We start from the raw sequence: 19741 nt of genomic DNA on the forward strand, positions 1-19741 counted from the left end.
ATACTATTCAAATTGAAATATATATTGTAAAAAATTGAAAAATTGAAAAAAATTTGAAAGGGTCAACCGAAGGATTCTAGTTCCACTAAGATTTTCAAAAATTGAGATAAAATAAATAAAAATAATAAAATAGAATATTAATATATAAATAAAATATAAATTAAAAAAAACCTTGACCTCGGTTCGTTTCATATCGACTCGATCCTCACACTTTGGGTACCCATTTACGTACCTACTAACAAAATGATTGAAAATTTTAAGGAAATTATGGCATTCTAAATTTGAGAGATTGTTAGTGATATTTTTTATTTCTCTCTTTATCTTTGGATTCCTATCTAATGATTCGGCCATCCGGGGCGTAATCCTCAACGTAAAGAATAAAATACAAAAGGTTTCTTGATTGATTTTTAAATTTTCTTAGTATTTTTTACATTTACAAGTTCCAATAAGATTTTCAAAAATTGAAAAAAAGAAGAAATAAAAATAATCAAATGGAATATTAATATATAAATAATATAAATATAAATAAAACCTTAACCTCAGTTCGTTTCATATCGACTCGATCTTCATACTTTAGGTACCCATTTACATACCTACTAACAATATGATTGAAAATTTTTAAGAAATTATGACGTTCTAAATTTGAGAGATTATTGAAGAAAACTTAAACAAAATATCAAATTACCTTGCTCTACAGTTGAAGGTTTAATAATTATTATAAGAAAATAAAGCATAAATGCATCAAATAGGGATTAATCCCTAGTCAAGAGAAACTACGAGAAAGAGACTTTACCACTATGTTGTTTTAAACAATCTATATAATATATAAAAGAACAGTCAAACGGTAACTTTTTCCCGACAATTTTTACAGTTTTTTTTTCTTCCAAATTTTAGGTGATATTTAAATAAACGTGTGTTTCCCTCTGATGAAGGAACAATTTCATCTTTCTTCCAAATCTTCTTGGCCAAGAGACATAATTTCTCCAGAAATCAACCAACAAAATTTTTTGAACTGAAAGAGGAAGAATGATAATTTATCCAGGAGTCAATCAACAAAAAAATCTGAAAAAAAACAATCTTAACTGATATAATTTCTCCAGAAATCAATCCACAAAAAATCTGTCGAATTTCGACGAATTACATACTAGTAAGAGCATCACCAACGCTTGCACCGATAGTGGGTGCAATAGAAGGGGTCCCACTTCTATTGCACCCACTCCAACAATGGTATTGCACTCACTTGGGTGCAATAGATTTTATTTTATTTTTGAATTAGTTTTATTCTAGTTTCCATTTTAAATTTACAATAATTGATAAATTAAAATTTCATTGAATTAAAATTCAAATCCTACATTGATTGAAATAAAGTTGCAATACAAGAAATTAAGTGAGATTTGATTTGCGTGACGTCGCGTAAAATAGATCCTCGGGGCTTTTCAGCGTTGTATTGGGTGCAGAGGGCGCCCCAAAACTTCGCCCCTTTTTGGTCGACACCCACCACAGAGTCGTGGGTGTGCTCGCAATACAAACGGCAAATTAGCACCGTTTCTGGCGGATAATAGTTGCTACGTTTGGCCGCCGACATAGAAGCAATCTCCTCCACGTCGGGCTCGGGGTCGGCAACGGCGGCAAAGCGGGGGTTCAAATTGGTGGCCGCCGCTTGAAAGGCATTCGATTCTTGCGTGAACGGCGAGAATCCTTGCCTGGAAGCATTTGATTCGCCGGGGGATGGATTTTGAGGGTGTTCACGCCAATAGTTGCTCCAATCGCCTTCCATTGCTATTTGTTGAAATAATATAGAAGATGAAGAAGAAAATGAGGAGAATGATGAATGTTTGAGGATGAAGAAGAAAATGAGGTATTTGTAGATGTATATATAGAGGTGCTATAGAATTAAAAAAAAAGAAAAAAGAAAGCCAACGGGAAAAAAAAACGGATAGAAAAAACGGCTACTGCCGATTTTAAATTTTGTTTTTTAATTTTCCTTTTTTTTGGTTTGAAAAGGGGCGCGTGTAAACACGCCCCTTCCTTCGCTCCCACAAACGCCGAGTGCGATCCATCGCCCCCCCCCCCTTCACACCCGGGTGCATCAACGGCGCTGGGTGCGATAGGCCGGGTTCGATCCGGCCTTCGCACCCAGCGTTGGTGATGCTCTAATATGTATATACATAATGCCCCTTAATTTTAAATCGCTTGATTGATTTTTTAAAATCAATATTCTTATTAATTTATAATACTAATTTATTGGCTATTTGCCTCTACTACATATTTTTTGAAGTGGCAAGATTTAATAATTCTATTTCATTTATACACTATAAATTTAGTAAATAAATTATCCTTTAAAAATATTTAAAACATCAACAAATATGGGCGTACGTCAGTTTCAGTATTCGTGTTATGTGATAGGCCAAAATAGTTTTATTTGGTCTATTATTTTAATTTTAATTTAAATTTTAATTGAATTATCTTTATTTTGGTTAGTCTATCTTTTTTGTCGATATTATCTCTTTTTATTAAAAATAACTCTAAATAAAAAGAAATTAAACGTATATTTGTATATAAAGATAATTTAAATAGCTATATGGAATTAGCAAATGAAATTGGATAAAAAAAAGTGAAAAAAAAAACAGAAAAAAAAGACGCAGAAGGAGGGAACAAGAGTATTTTGGAAATAATTTGCAATCTCTTACTTAATTATCATTAAGGTTAATTAAGCAAAATGCTAATTACGTTAAGTTACAATAATTATAAGTTATTTTAGATGCCTTGTAATTTGACATAATTGCCCCAATTATGTATATACATAATATGTAAATTTATCACTACTCTAATATAATCGAAAGGGACAAATAAATCGCAGCTTGAAACGTGTCCAACCCAAATCAAATACTAATACTAATAATCTGTTGCTAGCTGAATTTTAGGCACGAGTGCAGTGGAAAACAAAAGGAACCAGAGGTGGTATTAGTAGAGGCCACGTGTCAAGATCCGAGCGGCGTTGTGTATTACACATTGTGCAGTTTAGACCTTTCCGTTTAAATGACTAACTTGTCTGAATTGAAAATATTGGTAGAATTACACTTTCTTTTCTGGTCTTTTTCTTCATCTGTATCTAATATTGACTATATTTAGTAACTTTTGACACAGTATTATTGTTGTGTGCAGACAGTTTCAACTTAGCCATCTCTTACTTTTTCCTAATCATTACATCTAAAACATACCAACCCACAATTAACAAACAAAAGGTATGAAAGTTCTAGGTTGTCTTTTTCCATACCTCTAACAAGCCTCCAATTCTGGTTATATACACAGTGGTTTTCGAAGAATTATACTTTAATGCATTAGATTATGGTAGCATGGACTTTTCTTTGAGATAAATAAAGTAAATTACTCAACAAGTTGATTTGTTTAATACGTTCAACTAAACTTGAGGTGTCTTTGAGCTAACAAGTTATTTTGCATTAGGTCTATTACTTACTAATCTTTTATTGTACTAGTCTTTTGTAGGGTTCTTGATAGTGACCGAATAATGTCTCGATGCTGACTGCTAGTATTCAATAAGAGAGATGTAAATCCAAAATTAGCATACAAGAATGTTTCCATTTCCAGTGGTTTGGATTATAAGTAGATGACATGCATGCAGCTAAAATATTCTCCTTACTTTTTAAAAAAAAATTCTGGTTGCTGAAGCTGATAAAACGAGGCATTTCTTGGATTTTCTCAAATAGAAATTCTGGGGCTATCATATAATATAGTTTAAGTTTAGACTTACTACAACCTTGTAGCGAAGCAGTTGTCTTTTAACTCCTGAGACTTCTCAATGTGCGGGCCGTTGTTTGAACAATTTGGTACCATTTGTCTAATGCACATTCAAGAAACACTCTGTTGATGGACTGCTTCTCATATTAGAGCATTAGGATGTCGGTTTTTCATCAAATATCCGGCCTACACGCAAATGAGAAGAAAGATCCTATTTTAGTGAATCCTTTTTTCCAGAGCATGAAATTTTAGGCTTCACTCTTAACAGAAAACATAACTCTTGAACTATTGAGACTGAGATTTGAGTTAGGCTCTTATTGAAGGATATGTAGAACATCATAGAAATGTATGTTATACAGATGCAGCTCTCTCTAAAAGCCATTCAAGTGGGCTTCTCTTGATCTGAGGCATTCATTAAGATGCAGTATTTATATTGCTTTCAATAGGGTATTGATTTACACATGTGTCAGAACAGACACTGCCAATCTAGGTAATGATGCAATAATTTGAAAGATGTAAGATTTTGATGATGCAATGTCAAAACAAGACACAATATCTTACAATAGAATGCAAATCCATGAAGGAAGCCATGACTGTACCTTTTTCTTTATGAGAAACTATTGTATTTCGTCAAATATGTTAAGCGAAACCAGTCACAGGGCAACTCTCCTTTGGCATGTTAATCGGAACCAGATGCCGTACAATGGCCACCTGCATATTTTTTCCTATCAACATTGCATGCCAAGTAAGGGTGGCCCTATGAATGGTTTGCTTAATGGACCATGGCCTCTTCAAGACTCTGCTTCCGTTTCTACCACTGCACCTATATGCTTTGACAGAGCACTAATGTTAGCGGTGGTTTATATACGCCTTAGCAGATGGAATAAACCGATGCAGAAAGAGCATATGCTTCAAGGCTTATGGTATTATGCATATCCATTCAAAGACTTCTTTATATTGCTTGCTTTTCTTATCCTACCCATCTCCTGTCAGGAAAGCCATATTCCATCGTCCCCGTCTCTTGTTGGTAAATGTGGAGAAAAGCAATGCAAAGGAGATGCTGTCTAAAAGATGGAATGGACTTTTTTCAGAATCATGAATCGGCATATCCTTAGTGATATTCCTCCGAGTTATTTTGTTGCCTTTTCAAAGCTAGGAATTTCATCCTCTTCATTGAGAAGGTCAGTCAAGGTACTTTTCAACCCCAAATTCTAACTGTTTCTGTACATATCATGTCTATTACTAGGGATAATCTCATGAAACAACTGGTGTTGGTGTTGCCTCTAGATGAAATATAAATATTAATTAAGGTAATCGCCGCTCACTAGATTATCTGTCTGCATAACACTTTTATTTCCATGAATTATGATGATTCAAAAAACGGAATATAACTTATACTATGATTTGTATGTCAAAGGTTGTTAGATGAAATCACTGCAATCATTTTCTTTTCAAAATATAAAAATAAAAAAATCACTGCAATCATTTGGTAATGAAAACCTTTACTAAATTTCTGCATTAGCTTATCATCTGAAATAAAAACAGTTTCCCTTTCCTGTTACGTATTCCTTATTTAGTGCATACAAATGAAAAAACCTGAAGATTTGTCAATATAATAGTCCTTATGTAAAATATGGAAAACGTAGAAGATTTCCATGTCATGTGAAGTTACATCTGGAAACACTTTCTTTGCCATGAATATCCATCAACACTAATAATCAGAGAACTATATGCCTATTTCTTTCTATGCCTCTGCTTAAGAATTATACGTCCCATATACCTGCATCACAAGATAGAAACAAGAAGATGTTGAAGTTATTTCAAGATCCAAGTAATAAATTGGTAATCCAAAGTCTTAATTAATTAGATGATGACCTCCCAAGCATCATAACTGTGGCCTGAGGATTAGTTCCAGGCGAGTAGGAAAAGGTGGAGCCATCAACAACGCGTAGTGCATCCACACCAAGCACCCTATAGTGACGATCAACGACCCGATTCACTTGGCAACCTCCATGATAATGCCATATTGTTGCCACTGTGTCTTTGCAATACTGCTCCATGTTATACGCTGCTGACTTGTGCCTTGTCCTCAGGTTGAGGGGCACCGACAAAGTATACTTCAACAAGGACTGTATTGTGCTGTTGGGGTACCTAAATTGGGAGATGGGCTGTGATTTCACTACTCTTTTAAGGATTTCCATGCCTTGCACGCACTTGTGCAGGTCCCTCGAGTCATTGAAGTAGTTGAATGTCACGCTTGGACTGTCATTGGGGTTCCTGCTGTCAAGCTCCATGTATCCTCTTGAGAAAGGTCCTGCTACCTTTCCCATGATCAGTCCATGCGACTTCGTCTGTTTCAATTTCGTATTTTATTTCATTTCATTTCATATTTGTGTATACATATTAGTAGAAGAAAGAAATTGACTAACTTGTGTTGTAGCACTTGTAAAAAGAGAAGAGGGGTCGAATTGGCCATTGACTGCTTCAATGAAGAAACCAATATCAGTTATGCCAACAACTTGAACGAGGGAGGGTTCTACATGCTTTCTAGAAGGTATTACGAAACCATTGAATGGGTTGTCGGACATCCCTTGGCCCACCATTGGCTGGTCCAAAACTACTTGTATTCCATGGGCCTTAAGTTTAGGGCCCGGCCCGATACCACTCAGCATTAGAAGTTGCGGGCTGCCCAACGCACCCGCTGACACAATTATCTCATTTCTACTTCCCTTGTTTAAGTATGCCATATGTACGTTGCCTTCTGAGTCTTTAAACAAAGCTCCATAAGCCTTTCTTCTTTTCCCTGCACGCACGTCTACATGTGATTTTTTTGCCTTGTGTTTCTCTGTTGGGTTAATTGCAATTCAATACTCAAGTTATAGGGATGTATATTATTCATAATTGGTATTTTCATCATTAGGATTTTCTTCAATATTATCCTACTTCTTTCAATTGGATTATTAGCAAGTTAGCTTAATTTATACAAAATATGGAGGGCATTATTATTACAAGTTCCATTTCTCTTAGTAATTAAATGCTATTTTAATCTATTTACTCGAATTCTATCTAATAAATTAATTCCCATAATTTGTAATTTTAATAATAAAAAAGTTTCCCCCTTATTAAAACGACCCTGTATTTGTGCCACACATTTTTTGACATTTGCCCCATCAATTTTCAGATTACCACAATATATTGTTTGCAATAAATGTTAAAATTAGGATATTATTGCAAATAGCAATTAAATTGCAAGTAACCCACGTACTTAAAAGAAAATATAAGATTTTTTTGACCTGGGGAAGTCGTGAATAGGATTTGGTGCACCGTTGCGTGGAAATAAACAGTAATATTGTTTGGATGAGCGTACTCCAACAAGTCGGCAGCGGTGTGCCTAATCCCATTTTGATCGAATATTGTGCTTCCAATTTTGGTCCCATGCAGATGCTCGTATGTGAAGCCATTGTCGGGCAACACGCCGGCATCCAGCAGTCCGTCTCTCACCGCCGCCTGCCACTTCCGCAGCTTCGGCGGGAAGGCCACCTTCCTCTCCACCCACTCGTACGAAGCCTTCACCCGCCTCGGGGCCCACCCGACCCGATTCACGTAGTCGCTGCTGGCGCGCGTGTAGAACCCGGCGTTGACGGCGGATCCTCCGCCCAGCACGCGGGCGCGGTGGTTGAAGACGCCGTCGTTGGAGATGAAGAGCTGTGCGGCGGAATCGGGAGACGGGTCCGTCAGCAGCCTGAGGAAACCCGTGGCGTGGACGACGTTGGGGTTGTCGTACGGGAGGCCGCCCCTCTCGAGGAGTAGTACTTTTGCGGAGGCCGAGAGCGTTGCTGCCAGTGGGCATCCGGCGGTTCCGCCGCCGATGATTATGTAGTCGTAGTACCCTCTCGATGGAGCTGATGTCGCTTTTTTCGCAAAGGAGGTGTATGGAGCTGGTAATAATTAAGCACTATCAGTATTTAGGAAGCACAGAGAGAGAGAGAGAGAGAGAGAGAGAGAGAGAGAACCTGTCTCTGCAGAGGACGAGTCGATCAAGAAGAAGACACCTAAGAAACATGTAACAATATTTTGAATTGACTTTGGGGAAGCTGCCATATTTTGAGAATTAAGAGATGTGACCAATGAAGAGATGATGATGTACATGTACTAGATGCCAGCCCTCCATTAAAAGAGTGAAAAATTGATTGGTTCATTTTTCGCCTAACAGCAGCCAATATAGGTAATATAGTGTGGGCGTATGCGTGAACTTGGAGGGGGTTCATTAAAATAAGCACTTGTTTAGTAAACATCAACGGGTAATTAAGTTAGTTTTTAGTTATTGTTGAAGAAGAGTTCCGCTAAATCCCCTAGAGCATCCACATCGGCTTACTCGATATGGCTTACTCGATTAAGCTTCTCATCGAATAAGCCGATGTGGAGCTAGGAGGGGCTCGAGGCTTACTCGTTTAATAGAGTATAACTCAATCGGCGAAATATGAGGCGCGTGCATTAATTAAAAAAAAACGATTTTTTTGAAAGAAACGGCTATTTTCAGCCGATTTTTTTTTCTCCTTCCTTTCTTCCAACGGCTTTATGACCGCGTCTTTAATTTTTTTCCCTCTTTTTCTTCCTATACAAACTCCCCATTTCTCCGATTTCATTCACCCCTTTCATTATTTCTCTCTATTTCTTCTTCATTTCTTTAATTTTAGGTTTTTTAAATCAATGAAATTTTAATTTTAAGTAATTGTATTATTTAAGTTGGTGCAATTTAAACGAAAAATACAAAAATCAAAACTAAAGAGAAATGGGTAAGCCTAATGTGGAGTGCTTACTCATAAGCGGTCCCCCACTACATTGAGTAAGGAGGTTACTCATCGGATGTGGATGTTCTTATATTTCAATATATAAACTATGAACTTTGAACATCTGTTTGGAAAAATAAAACTTTCACTTCCCATTGGAATCAAATATAGAACCACGAATTCATTCAGACAGTGATGAATCATTATATATAGTTTGTATTTTAAAATATGTTTTTTTATTGTATTCAATCTCTATATGTCTATATAGTCATATAGATAATATAGTAACATGCTTCTTTATAATTAAATATAAATTTTAAATTCATAAATCATTCAATTGAAGGGAATTAATTAGGACAAATTAAGGGAAATTAAACTATATTGAGGGACAGATTTGAAGAACATTCGTTGATTCATCAAGAAATGATTCATATAGCAACTACACATTTTTCGGAGCAATGTTGCATTTTTTAAAACCATTGTCAAGCTCGTCGACGATGGCACTCGGCTTCTTCAATTTGAAAACCATATTTTATTATAAATAAAGACGTTTTGGTGTTTTTGAATATTGTGTCATTTTTTTTATCATTGATTTGGTTAAGTTTGAATTTTTGACTACCAATTCAACTTTTATTCATGAAAATTTTAAATTTTTTTGCAAAATCAATAAATTAAAAGATAGAGTATTTTTGTCAAAAAAAAAAAATGAAATTTTGAAAATCTCTAAAATTTATGTATTTATATATTAATGTCCCAATACGATAATATAATGATATATCACAAAGTTGACGCCAATTTGAGTTTATAACATTAAAATATAAGAACTGCGAACTGCCAGCATTTATGTAAAGAAAAGAATGTTAAATGTGATGGCTTCGTCATTAAATTATTCCGGCACTGCACCTTATTTTTTTTTAAAACATATATGACCACATAACGTCAGGGACGTAGATTAAGTTTTTTCTTTTTCTTTTAAACAGGACCACCAAATAACTTCAGGACGTAGATTAAGTAAAACTTATATTTGTTGACTAAATTATATTACTAGACATGTGTTCACTTACATTTATTACTATTAGAATGTTTTTTCTTTCAGGTATAAGTAAGGGATAAACTACATTTACCATCTTATATCTCGTTTACTTTAATATATGAAAAAATTCGGACAAATTATATATATAATTTTTTGGGCAGCTTCTTATTTTTTGAGAAATGGATAATTTTATACCTAAAAAATAGTGATATAATTTTATACCACCTTATAAGGAGTGGATAAATATATTATCCTTCACACCAAACAAGATACTCACCTCGTCCCAATATTAGTGGCCACTTTCATTTCGACATGAAAATTAAGAAATTGAGTGTTATGTTTTAATTGAGTGTGGCCCACCAAAATTAATGAGTTAATTAAGAGACTTTCTTCCTCCTTTCACTTTCTTCTTCCCGCCTACCTCTTATCCACCGCATCCCTCCTCCAGCGAAGTCGCCGCCATCAGCCACCCTCACCTCCCTCGCCTATCTGTCTGTCACGTCAAACACCCTTAAACCATAACACACCCCCAATTCCTGTCAAATCATTAAACATTCTTTCACCATCACCCCCTTCTCCGATGAATCAGCCGTCCGAGGGAGGTCAAGGGGTGGGGCGAGGGAGGTCAGGGGGCGGGGCCGTCGCCTAAGGGGAAAAGGTCGTCACCTGATCAAATTCTTCAACCTATTCTCCAAAACCAGACACCCAAACCAGATCTTGCCCCCATTTCTAAGGGGAAAGGGCTGCCGCCGCCGCCTGAAAGCCCTAGCCCCTAAATCGTGCCACCTCTCTAAGGGAAAAAGGGCTGCCACCTGAGGAGAAAGGTCCGCCACCTAAAAGAGGGGTAGACAGAGAGATGCGAGAGGAGAAGGAGAAAGCAGTCGCGGCGCAGCGGCGGATCGGAGAGCGCAGAGGAGAGGGAAATGGTGCGACAGTTGTGTATGTGTCTGCGTGACGTGTGTGTGTGTGTGTGTGTGTGTGTGATTTAAAGAGGGTTTAGGTTTAGTTAGAAACTTTAGTTAAATTAATTGGACTTAATTAAAGTAAACATTTCCATTTTGAGAAATTGGCCACTTTTAGTGGGACAAACCAAAATGAAAAGGTGGCCACTTTTATTGGGACAGAGAGAGTACAAAAAATATGGTCCCACTTTAAATGATAATTTTATACCTCATTATATTATCCCTTATTTAGAGGGATAAAAGCAAGCACACCCTTAGGGGTATTTGCTTTGAGGTATAAGGAAGGGATAAGTTACATTTACCCACTTTGTTAAGTGTAAAATTAAAAATGTCCACTTCTTATAAAAACTTGATCATATGCCCAAAATTAAATTGAAGAGTTGAAATTTGAAAGAAAGTGTGAAGAAGACAAAGTAGAAAGCCATAAAAGTAAGTTTTTGAGAACTGTATTCTTTAATTTCATTTCACAACTTTGATAAACAATATAACATCATATATATATATATGCCTCTACAGAAGATACTAGAATAACAAAGCAACCCTAATTATGCAATGGAACAGTTTCATGCATACGACAAGATAATGTAGCTAAAGCAACAAAGCATAACAGTCGGTTCCATCCTTCGTCAACAAACTCACGTGCTAGTCTTTCTTCATTGATCTGCTGCTGATCTTTTCTCTATACTGAGCTGGAAAAGTCTGAGTTGGAGCCTTAGGTCCAGCTGGAGCTTGCTCAGCATGGTCTTTAACACGCTCCCTTAATTCGAGCGTAGCCAAAGGATAGACACTTAGTGAATTCTTTAGGCGAGAGCGAGGAATTGAAGACTAAGAGGCTTAGTGAGGATATCTGCATATTAATCTTGGGATGGTACATGCCTAAGCTCTATCAATCCAGCTGCAACCTTGTCACGAACAAAGTGAATATCCAACTCTATGTGTTTTGTTCTGGTATGCATGATAGGATTGGAGGCTAGAGATATGGTGCTCATATTATCCACCCGAACAATAGGTGTTTTGACTTTGATGAAGAGTTCATCAAGAAGGGACGTAATCATGATATTTCAGCCACAACATGTGCTAAACTCTTGTATTCTACTTCAGTACTTTATCTGGAAACCACAACTTTCTTTTTTGAACTCCAAGAGACAAGATTTTTCCCAAGATAGGCACAGTACCCTGTTACAGAACGTCTATCATCTAAATTAGCAGCCCAATCTAAGTCACAAAAACCAGTGATTACTTGGTTCATCTTGGCAATATGAGTTGCAAGCTAGCAGTTGGCATTTACTTGGCTGTTGTGTTTTCGTGTCTCATCTCTTATCTTTCATATTTCATTTCCTTTCTGTGTATTTGTGTGTTGACTTGGGAGAAGGTCGTGTCTAGACAGTTATTTCCACTATTTAGTCTTTTCTTCACTTCATACTTGAGGACAAGTATGATTCAAGTGTGAGGAGATTTGATGTGTGCTATTTAGTTGTCTAGATTTGTGTTTATCATCGTGTGTTTTACTCCCTCCGTCCCAATAAAAGTGGGCACATTTCCATTTTGGTTTGTCCCACTAAAAGTGGCCACTTTCTAAAAGTAGTAATATTAGTATTTAATTAAGCTCACTTAATTAAAATTAGGACTCTCTAATTAAATCTCACTTACCTCTCTCTCACTTATCATTCACCACACTCTAACACACCACCGACACCGCCTCCTTCTTCCCCGATGGAGAGCAACGGCGTCAGCCACGACCGTCGGCCACCCCTCGCGGCCTCGCCTGTCACCTTCTCAACTCCCTCTCTCGTCTCTCACCTCTTCTCCCTCCAAAAACACAACACCCTCACTGAAGCAGATTTCTCTATCTCTCTCTCTCTTTGAAAGCTCTGCTGTCCACCTCGTCGGCGGAGCGGGTTTGCACTGGTTTGGCCGTCAAAAGTCGACGAATCGGAGGGCGGCGCGGTTTTGCTATTTGTCGCCGCCGCCGATTTGGGGCTAGGGATTTTTTGCCGATTTGGGGCTAGGGCTTTGCCGCCGCCGTCGATTTGGCTGTCGAAAGTCGACGCCGCCTCTCGCCGCTCCGCCTCTCCAGTCGACGCCGTCTCTCTGCCGCTCTATAACTTCCGATGAAGTCGACGCCATCGTGGGATTTGAGATTTTGCTTCATTTTTAGTTTGAGATTTGCTTCATGTCTTGAAGATTTTTGCCAGATTTGAGATGGTTTGCGATTTGCTATCTGGTTTACTTTATTTCTTGCGGTTTGCCTCATTTTTGGGGATGATTTGTGCTTATTTTTTGTCGAATTGATTTGGCTAAAAAACCCCCCCTCATTTTTGTGGATGATTTCTACCATCACCGGAAAGTCTGATTTGGGGATGATTTCAGGCGACTGGTTCGACGGCAAATAGAGGACGGCGAGGGCCGACCGCCGGCTCCGGCGCTGTTGTTGCCCAGATGCAGATGCAGTGAGAGGAAGAAGAAGTTTTAATTAAATCCTTAATTTTGGTGGACCACAATTAATTAAACATAACTATTTCATTTTTAATCTCCGTGCCCAAAAGAAATGGGCCAGTTTTATTGGGACGGAGGGAATATTTGATGTTGCCCAAGTTCATTGATATTTTGGTGTAGGAATTGCATGAATCGTGGTTGGAGGCTCGTGAATGAAGAAAACTGGTGAAGGGCGTATTTTTTATGAAGCTGGCGTTGATTTGAAAGAGAATTAGAGATTGAGTTAGGAGTTAATTATTCTAGATTTAATTGAGCCTGAAATTTTTGTTTTAATTATCTTTTGGGCTCTATTTTTGGTGATGGCCGATTGGCCCAATATGTGTGGCTAAGGATTGGCCACTTAAGGGTTTTAAATCCTTTATGTTTGATTAGGGCAGCCGTTAGTTTAGTAGATATTATTTTGTTGACTTTAGCACACACGTTTTATTCCCTAGCTTAAGAATTCACTTTGTTTTATTTTGTTTTTGTTCTTGGGAATTGGCGGCTGACTTGAAGATTATTGGCAGACGTATTTTTCTTGGTTTTCAATTGTGACGATTTAATTTATTTCAATTGTAATTTATTTTATTGTTTTATATTTGCCTTTATTTATTTGATTGTTTCTAGTTTAATTATGAGTAGCTAATTTCTTAATTCGGCGAGAATAATGAAGTACTGATTTAATATCTGTGAGACCTAATTGTTCATATAATTAATTCATGTTGATTTCGATTTATTCCTTGTGTTTAGCGACAATTCTGATTTTATTTAAGTCTGGTCAATTTAGTTTAATTGGATTAAAGTCAATTGGTTCCTCCAATCTGTATAAAGCTACCATGTTCGTAATAGGGATAAATTGGTAGACGAATTATGTCACGACCGGTCCTAATTAAGGATAATTAAGCCGGGAAATCGTGGCTAATGGAGGGAGATTAGAAGCGGGGTAGAAAGGGGAATAATCAAACAAGAAAGGATCGTATTTCATCATTGTTAACAACATGGATATCTATAATATAACAGAGTTTTTGTCGTATAGACTCAAATAACTAACAAGTTCGGATAACTCCGACTTATCTAAAATAACATAAAACTTCTGAGTACGCAGCGGAATAAGGTTCTGATTACATGTATGAAGACATGTAACCCTAGAGTTCATTAATACATAATAAGACAAAAGAGTCCCGCTCGTCACTTCATCACCATCGGCAGCTGCTCAACCTGCACATTTAGAAATATATGCAGGGCTGAGTACAAAAGTACTCAGTGGGCACATATGCCTACTATGAAATATAACATGCTTCGTAAAGTTGTAAATTGTCATGCCATCATAAACAGTACAGCAAGGGAGTTTTTCGCTAAAAAGGCCCAAGCTTACTAAATTCATTTGTGATTCTTAAAGTTCGTCTGCAGACTAAGTTCTCTTGTAATCTATCATATCTGGAACTGTGTGCCGGAGAGGTGGCCACCTCTCACGGACACTTGACCGGCCAACCCGCTAGATGACTCACGGTCACTGGTGTACACTAGCCCTGGCAGGATAGCTATCAACTGCTCAAGACCCGAATTCGATTACATGATTAAAGTCACATCAGATAGATATCATACTGAAATTTAAACATTTTATGGCAAGACAATATTTGAAATAACTTCAATTAATTTAGTCATGAAATAACTTGCTTGAACGTAACATTTAAACTCATTTGATATATATGAAAGTAATGCCCACCTGATAGAAATTTTCTGTGGTACAGTAGCTCCTTGACTGATTATTAATCTCGTGTTTGACCTTTATTACGAGAATATAAATAAGATACTGCTCGAATAAAATCCTCAATTAATGAGAATGCGTAATTTAACTATGCATGACTCATATTCCGATAATTATTATTCTGAGATAATAATCTGGGAAATTCTATTATAAATCCTAATTGTCGAAATAAAATAATTTAAATAAGGCTCGTCACATGAGGTCGGATAGATTATCATAATCAATCCGTTCTCATCGGGTGTTCTAATCCGTCAATTAAATAAACCCCGTTCCTCGTAGTCAATAGAAAATAAATACTTCAACCTATTCGCTTTATAATCTCATAATTAATCGGGCTTAATAAATAAGAACAAGTAATGTTATAAAATTAAAAAAAATAAAATAAAATAAAAAGGCTCAACATAAGGCACATAAGAATCACAATCAAACATCATCAAAACATGCTCTGCTTTTACACTGACTCAACTTCAAAATTTAATCTGTTCTGACTCCGACATCTCCTGGACTCGAGACTCATACCGAAAGAAAGATCTTCGAGTCTAGTTTCATATAAAAAAAACATAGAGTCGAAAACTCCAAGTGGTTTGAGAGATATGACGTTTTTACCACGATCTACCATGTTCGGCAGTTTTGAACAATCGAAAACTTGTATTTTTGAAAAATAGTAAACGTTGTCAAACTGGGCTCAACTTTGGTGGATATCTAAATAACACAATAAGGTTAATACCATAAAAATTTGGAAAGCTAGATCACCCAGGAAGCTACTGAAATAAATGACTCTTTTCTCTGTTCTCTGAAATTCTCAGTAGTAATGTGCAGTTTAGGTTTTGCATTTTAAAGAAGTATCATACGAAGTTGGAATGGCTTGAAATTTTACCAGGGTACTCAAGACTCATGTAGGGACTTGCTATAAAATTTTCAAAGCTGTTAGACATCGACAAACCGTCGATCACAGTAGGTCAGTAGGCCTACGAAATTCATATTTATAAGTCCTTAAAAATAATTTATATAAATCAAGAAATAATAGTTTAATCCCAAAAATATTCATTAAAAGTCCATCCTAATTTAAATAAAGAACGGACCTCATTTAAAATAAATAGTCCCAAACTTGTTACGCACATATACTAAATCTTTCACGAAACATCCTTTAAAATAAACTTTGATACATAGAAAATAATTCAACAACTTGAGCTCTTAAGGGGTTGTTTTACAACAGACACCAAATCTACCTCGGATCTCCAAATGAGGCTCCAAAAGACATTCTGGAAACTAGACATTTCAAGGATCATTCTCCAATTTGAATCGAATGAAAAACAATTCAAACGAGCAAGATATGCCCTCTCAAAGATGGGTATTTAACAAGCAAAAAATCTGTAAATTTCATATTTCCAGATTACAACCAAGTCAGTGGGCTTTCTTTAAAAATTCATATCTCCCTTTACAAAACTCCACTGGGAACCCCAAAGGTCAATCTGGAAACTAGGGAGAGATCATAACACTCTCCAGTTGGATTTACTCTAAGAACCTTCATGGTTTAGAAGATATGACTATCTAAAGTTCAGTGCACAAAAAGAGTTCAAGTTTGGCAGATTCAGAACATAAATCGGAAAAACCACTTTAAGCTTCACCAAAAATTCTAAAACTGAACAAGTAAGTTCCCAACATGTCAGTGAATATTCAGTAGAAAGATAGGCTTGAGAATCAAATATTTAAGTCGGCCTTTTCCACCTCAAAGTCGTAGGTTTGTAAAATCTACTGGATGGTACATGGAATAAGAACTAGATTTCAAGAATTTATACCGGTTGTTTCCCTTACTCAAAAATGGTGAGGCCGATGTCAAAAGAAAGATACGGGAGTCTAGAGTGACATATTCAAGTTTCAAAGGTTTTCACCGATTGAAACTTTACTTATGATCTCCCAAAGATTGTTTACCAAAAATGTATTCCAGATGGGCAGTGATGTTTACAAATTCATAAATAAATCATGCGAGCTCTAAATATTCTGAAATTTTACCAAAATATAGAAAATGTATGAAAGATGATACACAATTAATTTGAGAATTTTTGGGAACCGTTTGGATGATATGCAACTGAATTCAAAATAAAGAAGCTTAGTATATACCTCTTCAAGTTACAATTTGGAGTTGGAGGAAACTCTCTCTCCCTTTCTCAACTTCTTCTACACGTTTTGGTGAGGGAAGAAAAGACTTGATGGCTGGAACAATATGTGTTGTTGCATAATTGAGTTGGTGGTGAAAGTGGTGGGGAAAATGGTGGTGAAAGTCAAAAAGTAGATTTAGTGGTAAAATGGAGTGGGGAACAAAATTAATGGAAAGAAAAAGAGAAGAAAAAGAAAGGAAAAAAAATGTAGAGGATAATTATTGATGTATTTTCTCTGTCTCGGTGATTCTGTAACTGTAAGATGGATCGTGTGCTCGTATATGCTTGATACTGTTTATTTAAATAAATCTCGTATTTCGACATGTGATTTCTCGCTTAAATCGATAAATTATAAAATGAATCTAAATTAAATCCGTAAATTTAATTCGTTTGTTGTTCTAATATTTAAATTAAATCCGCAGATTTAATTAACTCACGAGTCAGAAATAAATCACGACTTGAATAAAGATAAAATCTAATTTCATCTTGCTTAAATAAATAACGTGACTTTGCTAAGTCAGTTATAACTCTGAAATAATATCATTAACTGCTTTAACAATATAAATTCAGGATCATAAGCTGAATTCATATTAGGATAAAAACCGTTTTCATTCACTGATGAACAAAAATAAACACTCATTAATAGATTTAAAATATATAAAAGAGCGGGTCACTACATACTACCCCTCTTAACAAAAATTTCGTCCCGAAATTTGCATATTTCTTCTAAAACAGTTTGGGGTATTTCTCCTTCATTTTGTCTTCAAGCTCCCACGTGGCTTCCTCTTGTCCGTGGTGTCTCCATAAGACTTTCACTGATGTGATTGCCTTATTCCTGAGTTGTTGTACTTTTCGATCTAGAATGGCCTCTGGTCTTTCTTCATAGCTCAAGTCTGGACAAAGGATCATCTCTTCTTGGTGGATTATGTGCTTTGGATCGAAAACGTATTTCCTGAGTTGTGATACGTGGAAAACATTGTGAACGTTTCCAAAGCTTGGCGGTAACGCCAACCTATAGGCTACTGGGCCTATTCTCTCCAAAATCTCATAAGGTCCTACGAATCGGGGCCTAAGTTTTCCCTTGACACCAAACCTAGTTATCCCCTTGGTAGGAGATACCTTTAGGAAGACCTTGTCTCCTATTTCAAAACATAACTCAGTTCGACGTGCATCAGCGTAAGATTTCTGTCTATCTTGTGCCTCTTTTATTCGCCCTCTGATCTGGCGGACTATCTCAACCATCTCATTGACCATGTCTGGTCCTAAAACTTTTCTCTCACCCACTTCATCCCAATAAAGCGGTGATCTACATTTTCTTCCATATAATGCCTCATATGGTGCCATATCGATAGTTGCCTGGTAACTGTTATTATAGGCAAATTCAATCAACGGCAGCACTGCTTCCCAACTTCCACCTCTGTCTAACACCACTGTTCTCAACATATCTTCAAGGGTCTGAATTGTCCTTTCAGACTGCCCATCTGTCTGCGGGTGGAAGGCGGTGCTGAAATTTAGCCTCGTGCCTAACTCCTTCTGTAAGCTCATCCAAAATCTAGATGTGAACTTCGAGTCTCGATCTGATGTGATTGACACGGGTACACCGTGTAAGCGTACAATCTCTCGAACATACAACTGAGCTAGCTTGTCTGACCCGTGTGTGATCGGTATTGGTATAAAATGAGCACATTTTGTGAGTCGATCCACTATTACCCAAATGGCAGTGTTTCCTCTCTTTGTTTTGGGCAAACTGGTCACAAAATCCATTGCGATGTGCTCCCACTTCCATTCTGGAATTTCCAACGATTGTAGTTTTCCATATGGCCTTTGGTGTAAGGCCTTCACCTGTTGGCATGCCAGGCATTTCTCCACAAATGACGCTATGTCTCTCTTCATGCCTTCCCACTAAAAGTGTTTCTTTAGGTCCTGATACATCTTAGTACTCCCTGGGTGGGCAGTATAAGGGTATCGTGAGCCTCACTCATGATTTTATCCTTAAGCTCATCATCGTGGGGGATGCATATCCTTCCCTCAAAGAGGATAGCATTATCTGATGCTTCTTGATAATTCTTGACGCCTCCTTTCCTTACTGTTTCCCGTAGTTTTTCCATCTTCCCGTCTTTTCTTTGTGCTTCTACGATCGTCTTCCTCAAGTTAGGTACCGTTGCCACAACGCTTGCTATCGTCCCTGGTGGTTTAACCACTTCTATGCTCATTTTGCTAAATTTCCTTATGAGCACCGTCTCTCGAGTGATGAGAGCTCCCAATTTAGATTGAGTCTTACGACTCAATGCATCAGCCACTACGTTGGCCTTGCCTGGGTGGTAGTTAATACCACAGTCATAATCTTTCACTAGTTCGAGCCATCTTCTTTGTCTCATATTAAGGTCCTTTTGCTCGAAAAAGTATTTCAGACTTTTGTGGTCTGTGAATATTTCACACCTAACTCCATATAGGTGGTGTCTCCAAATCTTCAGCGCATGCACCACTGCAGCTAACTCCAGATCATGAGTCGGGTAATTCAGTTCATGTGGCCTAAGCTATCGTGACGCATATGCTATCACTCTTCCTTCTTGCATCAGCACGCAACCAAGTCCATTTTTGGACTCGTCTGTGTAGATCACGTATTCCTTATCAGCTGTTGGGACGGCTAACACTGGTGCCGTAGTCAACTTTTCCTTGAGTTCTTGGAAGCTCTTCTCGCACTCCTCTGTCCAAGAAAATTTTATTCCCTTCCTGAGTAGTTGCGTCATTGGCCTTGCAATTTTGGAAAATCCTTCCATAAACCTCCGATAGTA

The 19741-nt window shown here is 37.1% G+C and overlaps 1 protein-coding gene and 1 long non-coding RNA gene across 3 annotated transcripts; one reads left to right on the plus strand and one right to left on the minus strand.

The window, feature by feature from the left end:
- The first annotated feature begins 4553 nt into the window (after positions 1-4553).
- On the plus strand, positions 4554-5991 carry LOC131014533 (uncharacterized). 2 transcript variants are annotated; one of them, XR_009098245.1, is made up of 3 exons: positions 4554-4682; positions 4753-4940; positions 5853-5991. It is a non-coding gene; the product is annotated as an uncharacterized LOC131014533 (long non-coding RNA). The 2 variants fall into 2 exon arrangements; XR_009098244.1 differs by having other exon boundaries at positions 4753-4950; positions 5853-5987.
- LOC131014523 (protein HOTHEAD-like) lies at positions 5245-7920 on the minus strand. The gene is made up of 5 exons (XM_057942514.1): positions 7773-7920; positions 7053-7697; positions 6189-6562; positions 5635-6110; positions 5245-5539 (listed from the first exon to the last, which is right to left on the minus strand). Exons 1-5 carry the CDS (start codon positions 7906-7908, stop codon positions 5494-5496), a joined length of 1677 nt encoding a protein of 558 aa, XP_057798497.1. The 5' UTR covers positions 7909-7920; the 3' UTR covers positions 5245-5493.
- Positions 7921-19741: the final 11821 nt, after the last annotated feature.

Source organism: Salvia miltiorrhiza, chromosome 3, assembly GCF_028751815.1.
Source record: "Salvia miltiorrhiza cultivar Shanhuang (shh) chromosome 3, IMPLAD_Smil_shh, whole genome shotgun sequence".
Taxonomy (NCBI): domain Eukaryota; kingdom Viridiplantae; phylum Streptophyta; class Magnoliopsida; order Lamiales; family Lamiaceae; genus Salvia; species Salvia miltiorrhiza.